This window comes from Rhinoderma darwinii, chromosome 2, assembly GCF_050947455.1.
Source record: "Rhinoderma darwinii isolate aRhiDar2 chromosome 2, aRhiDar2.hap1, whole genome shotgun sequence".
Taxonomy (NCBI): domain Eukaryota; kingdom Metazoa; phylum Chordata; class Amphibia; order Anura; family Rhinodermatidae; genus Rhinoderma; species Rhinoderma darwinii.
In genome coordinates, this window is record NC_134688.1 from 396,729,276 (window position 1) to 396,742,755 (window position 13,480).

Genomic DNA, 13,480 nt, shown 5'->3' on the forward strand with positions numbered 1-13,480 from the left:
GCCGGGCTGTGCTCAGAAGAGAATACGCATCGCTATGGCTACGGCAGGGAATAAGAATAAGCTTTTTTATTTCTCATTTGAAATTTTTGCCGTGGAATCGCAGCATTTCTACGTCCCATTTAATTCAATAGGTAACTTCTACAATACTAGAGCAGTGATTCCACATCATAAATTGACATGCTGCAGATTTTTTTAAAAAACGCAGGTCAATTTATGTACAGTTTCTGTGTAGAGATGAGACTTGTTCAAATCTCATCCAATCTGCTGCTGCTGTATTATGCTGCAGATTTTCCACAATAAAATCTGTTGCGGAAAATCCGCAGTGTTTACACTACGTGTATTCCTACCCTAAGAGTATATTCACTTGCTGCAGCCATATTGAAGCTTTATTTAAAGAGGCTCTGTCACCAGATTATCAAATCCCTATCTCCTATTGCATGTGATCGGCGCTGCAATGTAGATAACAGTAACGTTTTTTTTTGTTTTTTTTTAAAAACGATCATTTTTGGCTAAGTTATGAGCAATTTTATATTTATGCAAATGAGCCTTTCTAATGGACAACTGTGCGTGTTTTCTCTTATTTCCAACTGGGCGTGTATTGTGTTTTTAGCAACTGGGCGTGTTTACTTCTTTCACTGCACAATCACACTGTGCTGTGGATCATGCTGGGCTGGAACAATGAGAAGTGTATGACACTGATTAGTCACTGATTAGTCAGCGTCATACACTCCTCTGTACAACATCCAGTTGGTAAAAAGTAAAAACACGCCCAGTTGGTCTTTGAGAAACTAATTAGCATAAATCTAAACTAGCTCATAACTTGCTCAAAAATGATCGTTTTTCAAAATAAAAACCACTGCTGTTATCTACATTCCAGCGCCAATCAGATTATGTAGGAGATAGGGCATTTATAATCTGGTGACAGAGCCTCTTTAATTTTGTGAAAATTGCATCAAAATATGAACACAACGTGTGAATACATCCTAAACAAAATATGTGGCGGAGTGGGGTTTAGTTATACTTTGCTTGTGTATGTGTGTGTGTGTGGGGGGGACTTGGCTATAAGGCTAGAATTTTAGCATTAGGACAACATGCGCATCAATTTCAATGTTTTCCTATCAGACATTTTGAAATGTTCACAAGGTTGCACACAACTCTTTTCTTCCCATAGTGTTATCTAGTCATTGTATTGTGGTATTATTCAGTGTTTGAATAATACCACCATACTGGGACTAGATAATACCACCATACACTGAATAATACCACCATACTGTGACAAGATAATACCACCAGTGTATGGTGGTATTATTCAGTGTTTGTTTGTATTATCTAGTGACAGTATTGTGGTATTATTCAGTGTTTGGTGGTATTATCTAGTCACAGTATGGTGGTATTATTCAGTGTTTGGTGGTATTATTTAGTCACAGTATGGTGGTATTATTCACTGTTTGTTGGTATTATTTAGTCACAGTATTCTGGTATTATTCAGTGTTTAGTGGTATTATTTAGTCACAGTATGGTGGTATTGTTCAGTGTATGGTGGTATTATATAGTTATAGTATGGTGGTGTTATTCAGTGTATGGTGGTATTATCTAGTCACAGTATGGTGGTATTATTCAGTGGGTGTATGGCGGTGTTATCTTGTCACGGTATGGTGGTATTATTCAGTAAGTTTATGGCGGTGTTATCTAGTCACAGTATCGTGGTATTATTTAGTGTATGGTGGTATTATCCAGTTAGTGTATGGTGGTGTTATCTAGTCACAGTATGGTGGTATTATTCAGTGTATGATGGTGTTATCTAGTCACAGTATGGTGGTATTATTCAGTGTATGGTGGTATTATTTAGTCACAGTATGGTGGTATTATTCAGTGTATGGTTGTATTATCTAGTCACAGTATGGTGGTATAATTCAGTCAGTGTATGGCGGTGTTATCTAGTCACAGTATTGTGGTATTATTCAGTGTATGGCGGTGTTATGTAGTCAAAGTATGGTGGTATTATCCAGTGTATGGTGGTATTACTTAGTCACAGTATTGTAGTATTATTCAGTCAGTGTATGGCGGTGTTATCTAGTCACAGTATGGTGGTATTATTCAGTGTATGGTGGTATTATCCAGTTAGTGTATGGTGGTGTTATCTAGTCACAGTATGGTGGTATTATTCAGTCAGTGTATGGTGGTGTTATCTAGTCACAGTATGGTGGTATTATTCAGTGTATGGTGGTATTACTTAGTCACAGTATGGTGGTATTATTCAGTGTATGGTGGTATTATCCAGTCAGTGTATGGTGGTGTTATCTAGTCACAGTATGGTGGTATTATTCAGTGTATGGCGGTGTTATCTAGTCACAGTATGGTGATATTATTCAGTGTACGGCGGTGTTACCTAGTCACAGTATGGTGGTATTATTCAGTCAGTGCATGGCGTGTTATCTAGTCACAGTATGGTGGTTTTATATAGTCATAGTGGTAATATTTAGGCGTTGTATTATTATAATAATTTTGGGGTAGGTCTAATCTATGTATGCAGATTCCATATTCTGGTACAGCGTAGTGTGCCCTGTATTTCCCAGTACAACTCATGAGTTTTGGGAACACAGTCCACACCACCTGACACCAGGACCGGACTGTGCACTAGGCAGCAATGCTGAGTGTAAATTTCACTATGAGTGGCATTTACATCTATCAATTGTGTCACTGATAACAATTATTTTTACATCACAATTGCAGAGCAACGATAAACAAAGGTTGTATCATTGATCTTCTCCTTTGTTAACACTGACCAAATATCAGTAAAATTGGTCAGAAAATAGCAAATCATGATGATAATTAGCTAAAGTAAATAGGCCTTTAATGGGGGCATATTCAGGCTTAGTGCCTAGGGCAGCGTGAGCTGTAAATACGGCCCTTCTAAGGACACAGATACTATTGAACACTATAGCAGAGCAGGGAGGTATCTCCCTGCTCTGGTATTTACTAGGCCAGTGGCTCCCCACCGGGGTGCCGTGAAAACCCTCTGAGAGTGCCCCGACACTCCTCTGAACCACTGCCACGGCCATGCTGTCTCTCCTCATAGCGTAAAGTGGATGTGAGGAGGAGGAGATTTTTTGCAGCCCCCTTGTAGATAGCACCCCACCACCCCCCTTCCTGCACTGTGTTCAAGAGGGAGGTGGGGGGCTGTATGGCACTGTCTACAAGGGTGAGGTGGGGGCTTTATGACACTGTCTACAAGGGGGAGATGGGGCACTGTGTAAAAGGGGGAGGTGGGGGGCACTGTGTACAAGGGGGAGGTGGGGGCACTGTGTACAAGGGGAAGGTAGGGGGCACTGTGTACAAGGGGGAGGTGGTGGGCTGTATGGCACTGTCTACAAGGTGGAGGTGTGGGCTGTATGGCACTGTCTACAATGGGGAAGTGGGGGCTGTATAACACTGTCTACAAGGGGGGGTCTGTATGGCACTCTACAAGGGGGAGGTGGGGACAGTATGACACTGTCTACATAGGGGAGGTGGGGGCACTGTGTACAACGGGGAGGTGGGGGCTGTATGGCACTGTCTACATGAGGGAGGTGGGGGGCCTTATGGCACTGTCTACATGAGGGAGGTGGGGGCCGTATGGCACTGTCTACAAATGAGGTGGGGGGCTGTTTGGCACTGCCTACAAGGGGTGTGTGGGGGGCTGTATAGCACTGTGTACAAGGGGGAGGTGGGGGCTGTATGGCACTGTCTACAAGGGGGAGGTGGGGGCTGTATGGCACTGTCTACAAGGGGGAGGTGGGGGGGGGGCTGTATGGCACTGTCTTCAAGGAGGAGGTGGGGGATTATGGCACTGTCTACAGGGAGGCTGTATGGCACAATCTACAGTGGGGCACTATCTATAAGGGGGGCTGTGTGTGGCAGCCAGGGGAAAGGGGCATTATACTGGGTGGGGGCCACTAAGCGTACATTACACTGTGTAGGGCACTATAGGGTGCAATATAATGTGTGTGGCACTTAGGGGGCATAATACTGTGTGGGCACAGTTAGAGGACAAAATACTCTGTCCTTGAAGGAGTTATAATATATTATATTATTAAATATTATTATTATTATACTGTATGGGGGGCACTAAAGGGGCATTATACTGTGTGTGTGTGGCACTAAAGGAGCATTATACTGTGTGGGGGCACTATACTTTTTTCTGGGGCATTTTTGTATGATGGGGTGGGCGCCATCTATCCTAAGACCAGCCCTCTCGGGGAGACTGTTACTCATTGAAAACTGATCACTAGGTGACCATGGCATGTACTGGTCTAATTGTGTTGCACTATCACTTGCTGTCCGGCATCATTGGGGTCAGGTCTCTGGAAAGCTTGGGTCCTAGTTTGCATGGGGAATACCCCTACTTGTCTCTTGAAACCCACAGCTGGTGCAATATTCAGCTGCGGGTGGGTTTTGCTGTCCAAAATGAGGACATGTCCAGCCCACGGGCCCCCCACCCCCTTGGGATCATGTCTTGTTGAATAAGGGAGGGGGTGTGCTGCCAGTCGCCCCTCTCAAATTACAGCCTCCCACATTGATACATATAATGTCCATTCTGATCACCTCTTCTGCCACCTTAAGCCATGTGTCTGCTTTTTCAGTTAACCCATGATAGCTCAACCAACCTTTATTCATTTTTATGAAATCTTTCTACTTTTCAACAACTAAACAACCATCGTTCAACATGCCTGCCTTTTTAAAAAAAAAAAAAAAAATCAGTTTGTTATTGCGTTTTTTCCCGCCCTGTGTTCACAATTTCTTTGGCTGGTTACCACTGGGTTCCCCCTTTCACTCTTCTCTCTGAGTTCCCCATTATCAGGACTTAACCGCAGAATTCCTTGTTGTACTACAGATACTACCTACAGGATATTAACTACAAATATCCAACCTCTCTGTCACCTACGGACAATCTGTCACCTACAGACAGTTGTAGTACCGCTGCTGGGTGAGTGGTCTGTGACTCTCAGCTCTGTCACCTACAGACAGTTGTGTCACCTACAGACACCCGTGTCAACTACGGACACTTGTAGTACCTCTAAGTCAGTGGTCTGTGACTCTCAGAACAAGCGTGCAAAAGGGTAACCTTTCCACTGATGATAAATGATTTTTCACGACAGCCTAATAATAAATTAAGTTACCAACAACAGACCTATGACAATATAACACAAATCCAGCAACTACCAATTCATTGCAGGTTTATTCTACAAAGCCTTCATCTTCTTCACCTTCCTACACAGTGTAAGTGACCACATTCAATGGACACACTACCATACCTCTAAAATTAAGTCTCTTTATCAGTACAATTTTTTCCAACTTTCTAAGCTGTAATCCTTTAACAACGTCAAAAACCTTTATATGTAAGTTAAAACTCCTATTAAGCATCCGCTCAGTATGATGGAAATTCAGCACAAGCATCTGACGCTCCTCATACACTGACACAATTTTAGATTTCTCTGCACCTTCACTTCTGGCTCGCACAGAACATTTACACTGCCAACAATATCCTCTTAGAACATTGATACCATTGACTCACTTATGCCACATCTGCAATCATTCATCACACAAAACTTTAAACGTTTCCAACATACCTCTGAACAAGTGACCGTGTCTGAGCAATTTTCTCGTCAAAATACCTATTACAAGGTGTCAACAGTACATGAGTGAAACAGTTGTAAGAATAAGCATCTTACCGATTTTTATTGTTTCATTGATATACTGATGACCAGCCACCCAGCGACAGGTATGAAACTATTAATCTCCCGGGTTTTGGCACCAAAAACTGTTGCTGCAGTCCTGTCCAAAATATATTAGACTGAAGGTTTGATGAGTCTGTCAACTTACACCCGTGTCAGCACACTTGCTTAGATCCAAATAAATCCAATAGTTATATCGATATAATGGAGAGAAGAGACACAGAGACAATTTTTTTGTATACCCAAAAATATGCTTCTCTGCTTTTTGAAAAAAAATGCAATTACAATAATATCTTTCAAAAGGTGAGTAGGCTTGAACTTTAGCCAATTGTTTACAAAGGGCCGTTCGCTCTATCTCAGCCAATTACATACAATCGGGATTTGCTCATGCTGAGCCAATCACAAGCATGAAAGGCTTTTTATATGTAAGACTACAAGTTCCCATAACATGCAGCGTCATGGACTGATGGGTCATAATGACCCCCACAGCTGCCATATCACCAGCATATTCCCCATAACAACAACGGTAAACAAACTGTATTCCCAGATTATATGGGGCGGCACACGCGAAAGAACTGGTAAATATTTAGCTATATTCCCCATAACAAGGAATCATAACATTAGCTAAGGAATAATAACACATAATTATTCAGACACCTTAAAGAAACAGATGATTCTGAAAGAAAATTGATTCTTTCATACATGATGGAGTCACATAAACATATTTTGCTCACTTCCACATGGGCCGTTTCAAATTAATGGAGTCACTTTTCGAGACAATGAAGGTGCAACCTGTTTTTCATTGCTCTCTTTTTAAGGCATTTCAGAAAAAAATGCTTTTCCAGGCTGCAGTTTGACTTCTTCATCTCAAGTGAATGTGCAAGTTGAAGAATAAATTATTGAAAAAATTGTGGACTCCAGAATTTTTGGGAATAAGTTGCGTTTCTTGATCCAGTGGAAGGCGTATGGCTCTGAGGAGAATTCTTGTGAACCTGAATACAATGTTCATGCATCTAGGCATACAAAATAATTTCATCAGAGACATTCTAACAAACCGGCCCCTAGGGCATCTTCCAAGAAAGGGAGTACTGTAATGATTTGAACCCAGGAACTCCCCTGTCCGAGGCAGTAGTTCTTATTGAGCCATCTGAAACAATGGGCAGCTCTACTACTGAATCTATTGTTCAGATTCTCTTGATTGTTGCCTTTCTGAATCTGTTGCCTTGAATGCTTGACTGGTCTCACCCTTTTGGCTTACTGTAAAAGTCTGGCTCTTGTACTTTCTTATAACCAAACTATTGAGATTCCTGGCTGTGGTCTAGTCCCTCTCTGCCTCACGCTGCAACCTATTGCTGCTCATCTGTGTAATAAACTTGTATTGTTTCTTGACCACGTCTCTGCCTCTCACTACAACCTATTGCTGTTTATCTTTTTACTGAACTTTGATCGTTCCCTGACCAGGTCTCTGCCTCACACTACAACCTATTGATGCTTATCTGTGTACTAATCTTGGAACATTTCCTTACCACGCCTTTGCCTCACGCTACAACCTGTTGCCGCTTATCTGTGTACTAAACCTAGACTGTTACTTAAAGGAACAGTGTCATCACAATTTTTTTTTAAATATGTTAAAGATGTTAGTGCTTTATTAAAAACGTTTATATTTATTTGTGTGTTTGTGTTTTACTTTTTCTTATTTTTACACTTTTTCTTCGCTATGGGGGCTGCCATTTTTTGTTCCATTTCTGTATGTGTCGATTAACGACACATACAGACATGGAATACGGCAGCCACAGTCCCATAGGGACTGCAAACGGGTCCCGTCCCATCCACTTCTGTGTACGCCGTCTGTGTGGGAACTGCGCATGCGTCGCTCCCACACAGCCCAATTTGAAATGCGCTTCGTCCGGCGCCATTTTCCTGTGGACCGGAAGTCGCGGCCGGACAGTAAGATTACTACTTCCGGTCGCGGCTTCCGGACTTGTGCACTTGGACCAGCGGCAGCAGACGGAGCGGACGGGCCGGAGGGAGCCGCGGCGGCAGGAGCAGGTAAGAGATTTCTATGTATGTTCGTGTTTGTGTACGTTTACTACTGTATGTAAACCTACTACACTGTGTGTTAGCTCAAAAAATGGCGACACACAGTGTAGGAGGTTAGACCGTTCAAACCCCTCGTTTATCCCGGCACTAGCCAGGATAAAGGAGGGGGGGGGGAAGCTGAGAGCTCACTAGAGCGAGGGCTTTTTACCCAATTTTGCAATGCTGCAATTTTGGGAATAGCTCCATCTAGTGACCAGCAATGGGAAATATTATAAATTAGAATCTAATTTATAATATTTCCTGACTCGTGAAAAAAATAAAAAAAATTTGAACAATGTTTAATCACCTACACACTAAATGTTTAATTAAAAAAAAACAACATGTTTTTCTGGCAACACATTCCCTTTAACTACTCTTGCTATTTCCCCCTGCAAGATTATTTCAGCCACTGGACTCCGAATCTGCTACAGACATTAACAGTCACTTTCTTCTCTGACTGTAGCCATTTGCTTTCTCTTTCTTCTCTAGCTGAACCAGTCATGAAGACTTCTGCCTTCTACATAGTTTGCTCCGAGAACATCTTTGGCTCCCCATATCTCCTACCCTATCTACAAAACATTCTATTTCCTCTCACTGGTTACGCCCCATTCACATCACATTTTTTGCCTTCCTATTTAGACTTGAAGACTCCCAACGTATACCTCCAAAGAAAGACCAAAACTTTGCCATGGGGACTGGCAAATCTACTAGTGCTATGTTGGGTACTCCGGCGCTGTACTATCCTTCAACAAAAAAAGGTTTACTTAGATATACCAAAATGATGCAGACCAAAAGGACACTCTTTTGTTTTCTGTCATTATAATGGAGCTCGATGAATACGTTTTATTGTGTACATTGGGAGCTTTCCTGAAGTACATGATAAACGTATGACAATAACGTGACGTGAGTGGGGCCTAACATAAAGCCCCACTTATCACATTCTAATGCCTTAGTAACCCACAAAAATGCCAACATAACAAACCCAGTGTCTCCATAGCAAATTAATTCTGCCCCATGAAACATGTCTGCCATCTACGTTCTTAATTAAAGCCAGCCAACCAACCTCTCATAATTGCCTGCTAGAGTGTCCTCTTATAAACAGTTCATGTTAGGTGACCCCTTAATAGTGACTTCTGGAGAATAATCCAATACACAGTGCCTTCATGGACCCCACTACACAAAGATAGGGAGATAGACCCCTTCCCTTCTCCCACTCACCTTGTCCTATTATTCCCACATGATCTGGGAGAAAGGGACCTGTGAGTGGTCAGTCAGTGGCCACTCACAAATCACTCCGCACTCCTGCAGAAGCCTGTTGCTAAGCAACATGAGGGACCCTAATGCAATCAAGAGAAGTGGCGCCTGCAGATACTGGGCATGACAACCAGACTTTAATCGGGTGACCAGTGCGAGTTTAGAAGTAACTATCACCTTGGTCCACAGATAGCTTCTAGGTAATATAAAAAATATATTCACATGGGGCAATATGGTCTTCCTTAGAGTTTCCCTTTAACATTCTCTCTCTCTGTACATTATTCTTACATTTCATATTGTTTTGTATCTGACTCTTTCTGGCAGTTCAGAAGAATTTTTAGTTTAAAAACAAACCAACAAATAATCCATGAAAACTGTGGCCCACATTTGTTAATAATGGCAGAAGTAACAATATGGTGCAACATTGTTTGGAAATATGGCTGAGTTTACTCCTCATATACAGGTCCTTGATGGTGTTGAAATATGCCAATATTCTGCACCTAAAAATAAAATTCCACTTATATGGCACAACATTTAAATCCTTTTAGCCACGCCTCTTTCCTCCATCAGTCTTAGAAACGGTGTGATAATAGTGGTGGAAAAACATAGCTACATTTTGTGCATGCCATTTGCTCCTTTTTGTCTTGCACTTTGCATTGCATTTTATAAATATGGTGCATTTTTTCTCTTTGTATATACCAGGAGATTTTTTAAAATTTCCTCTTAAAAAATATGGTTCTACACCGCTTTCCCCTTACAGTTTTAGAACCAGTGAAGTAGATGTAAAACGGTAATAATAGTTGCAAATAATACATTTTGCACACACTGGAGGACATTTACTAAGCAAATGACACCAGAATTCTGCCTACAGAATTGCTTACAGAAATGGAGTTCATAGCAAAAAAAAAGGCCGGAAATAAGTGGAGTCTAATTTATTCAAGATGTCTACCATTTTTAGGCGTAAAATATCGCTGCCATAAGGTGCCTAACATATCTAGTGAGTTAAGCCAATTTTATGAAGCCATATGCACCATTTTAAATAATTTGCAGCAATTCACACCATTTTTACTCGTAAACGCTTATATTTTACTACTCTGTTGATAAAACTCCCCTACTATTTGCAGTTTTGTTTGCACTCTGTATGGATTTTCTAGAGCATTGGTGGAGATTTATTAATACAGGCAAAAATGCAAGTGGACCACTTGAATCTCTTACCCGGGAATGCTCACATTTTTCTCAGTGTTCTTTTTTATTCTTGATTAAGACGTTTTTCACATTTTTGCTGCACCCCTTAGTGTATATTCTATTCAGTGGTACCAGTTCATTATATATCTAGATTTATTAACAGGGCACACGTCCTATACATGAATGGGGCTTGGTCTAAAAACAATTCCAGGTTACTTCTGGAGTTATTTTCCACCACTATTCCAGTTAGAAAAGAGGCAGAAATTATTGATAAATAATCTCTGAAGCCCCTCACACTTTTTCCAACACATTCTGGGGCCTCATAAATACAGTGTTTGAATGGAATACCCTATTTTTTAATGCAGAGGAGTAACTTGAAGCTCCTAGGCCCCAATGCAAAATCTGTAACAGGGCACCTCATCTACCATGTGGCATTTTTATTACTGGTGTCTTATGTGGCAAATTGGCAGATGGGCCTTTGGGCCCTGTAAAACAACAGGGCCTTGGTGCGACTGCTATGTCGGCACCCCTTATAGCCACACCCCCATTTTAATGTACTAACGACAGGCAGGTGGGGTAAATAACATTGCTAAATCTGTACCAGTGACTTTAATACATTTCCAAAAGTATTAATTTCTTTGTTTAAATCAGTGGATATCTTAAATAGCAAAGAGGTTTTAAAAAAAATAACATTAAAAAAACTGCACCAAAACCGCAATGTATGAACACAGCCAAATATATAAAGAATTTATATATATATATATATATATGTATATATATATATATATATATATATATATATATATATATATAATTATTCAGAATTTCTATAATGTTACAGGTTATTTAATAATAATTTATTCAATTCAAGGGATGTCTATCATCAGTCTTTACACCAGACAAACTCCCCGGACTTTTCCAGCTTCTTGGGATGCATGATGATTCATATAAAACTGGGATGACATCAACCAACCAAATTGCAAGATGCAAATGAGGCCAGTGCATTCTGTGCCGTGTGCTTTACTGCTGCCTGGTTGTTATAGTGATGAACCGAGGGCCTGTGCATCACCGCCTCTACTTATAAGACTTAAACAACAATCTTCTCTTCCTCCCGGGAATAAGGAAAGAAGCTCGGAAAAAAATACATTGCACTGAATCCCCCAGAGAAGTTCCACATTGTGGAGGGAGCTGCGGGAAGCCTCATCTGGCCATGCCAGTTCTCAGCCTTGATGCTGAGTCAGAAACAGGTATCCCAAAATCCCTTTGTGGAGATCTTCCCCTAGAAACCATGGAAGAATTGGAGCATACTTGTCCCCAGCCAAGCTCGGTAAGTGAATATAAATGCTACAGTAAATGTGGGTTGTCTGACAAACAAAAGGATTTAAGAGCAAAGGATTCATGTAAACAACTTAGCTGCAGATTAATCCATCTAGTCTGTGTGTCTCATACAGTATCTGCAGTAAGGGAAGTTGCATTACAAAGCAGCATTTCTGTGCGGTGCTGAGGCAGGATTCTTCTCTGCCTGTCTCATTTCCTCCGGGGGCGGCACATTGATGACTCCTTGTGAGCACTAGCAACAAACTAGTTCTTCCTGGATGCTACAATGTCATTGAAAGGGAATGTCCTGTGTTGGCAATGCTCTAATGTATAGAATAGCCCTAAAGGGCCACTAAATTCTAAAGCTTATAAAAGTACAAATTGTTAAAAAAACAAAAACGCAAATATCATGTGAAAATATGTGTTTGAATGTTCTTGGAGGCTCTTAGAACTGATCATGGGGGGCAGATATTTTATTTTTGACTTTAAGCATAGTATGTTTTTAAGTTGAAATATATAAGACGTAGCTAATTCTATTTAATTGTGCAATGTTTGACAAGAAAACACTCATAATCGTATTTTTATATGCAAAGAATTTGAGATCTGCATTGTATTTCATATGTAAGAGTTAGGGTATGTTCACACGCTTAAAGAGGCTCTGTCACCAGATTTTGCAACCCCTATCTGCTATTGCAGCAGATAGGCGCTGCAATGTAGATTACAGTAACGTTTTTATTTTTAAAAAACGAGCATTTTTGGCCAAGTTATGACCATTTTTGTAGTTATGCAAATGAGGCTTGCAAAAGTCCAAGTGGGCGTGTATTATGTGCGTACATCGGGGCGTTTTTAATACTTTTACTAGCTGGGCGTTCTGATGAGAAGTAGCATCCACTTCTCATCAGAACGCCCAGCTTCTGCCAGATCACGCTGTGACGTCACTCACAGGTCCTGCATCGTGTCAGACGAGCGAGGACACATCGGCACCAGAGGCTTCAGTTGATTCTGCAGCAGCATCGGCGTTAGCAGGTAAGTCGATGTAGCTACTTACCTGCAAACGCCCCGATGTACGCACATAATACACGCCCACTTGGACTTTTACTTTTAAACACACCCACTTGGACTTTTGCAAGCCTCATTTGCATAACTACAAAAATGGTCATAACTTGGCCAAAAATGCTAGTTTTTTAAAAATAAAAACGTTACTGTAATCTACATTGCAGCGCCTATCTGCTGCAATAGCAGATAGGGGTTGCAAAATCTGGTGACAGAGCCTCTTTAACAAAATACGGCTAAAAATAGGGAAAAACAGCTCCTGATTTTTAGTCGTTTTTAAATCAAATTCGCGTTTTTTGCCGCGTTTTTTACGGTCCTTTTTGGAGCTGTTTTTCTATTGAGTCAATGAAAAACGGCTGCAAAAACGGCTCAAGAAGTGACATGCGCGTGTTTTTATGCGCCGTTATTTGAAAATGAGGCGTAAAATAATGCCCTGTCGGAACAGAATGCCGTATTTCCCATTGAAATCAATGGGCAGATGTTTGTAGGCATTCTGCTTCCGGTTTTTCAGCCATTTTTCGGGACGTTTACAGCCCGAAAAACGGCTGAAAATAGCCTGTGTGAACATACCCTTAACAACATGCGTGAGTTTTCATGCAGCGAGTGTCCGTTTCGTGAAACTTACTGCATGCCTTATATTGGTGTATTTCACACATCTAGCCGCCCATTGAAATCAATAGGTGCGTGAAAACCACGGACAGCACATGGACGACATCCGTGTGCTGTCCGTGTTTCACACATCAATTACACTGACAAAAAAAGTGCTTGAAAATCACATGCCACACGCGAAGTACACTGATGCAAAATGCAATGCACACGACCAGATTTACGTGCGTTGCCCAAGCAGTAAGTATCCTTGTACTAACCCTCAGGGGCAA

General features: G+C 41.2%; 1 protein-coding gene across 5 annotated transcripts in view; it reads left to right on the forward strand.

Moving 5' to 3' along the window:
• Positions 1 to 11,227: 11,227 nt before the first annotated feature.
• PCYT1B (phosphate cytidylyltransferase 1B, choline) overlaps positions 11,228 to 13,480 on the forward strand; it is a 70,002-nt gene continuing 67,749 nt past the window's right edge. For all 5 annotated transcript variants that reach the window (XM_075854010.1, XM_075854011.1, XM_075854012.1 and 2 more), the window contains exon 1: positions 11,228 to 11,559. In XM_075854010.1, the coding sequence (XP_075710125.1) occupies positions 11,443 to 11,559 (117 nt within the window). In that variant the 5' untranslated portion in view covers positions 11,228 to 11,442. The remainder of the gene's footprint in view (positions 11,560 to 13,480) is intronic.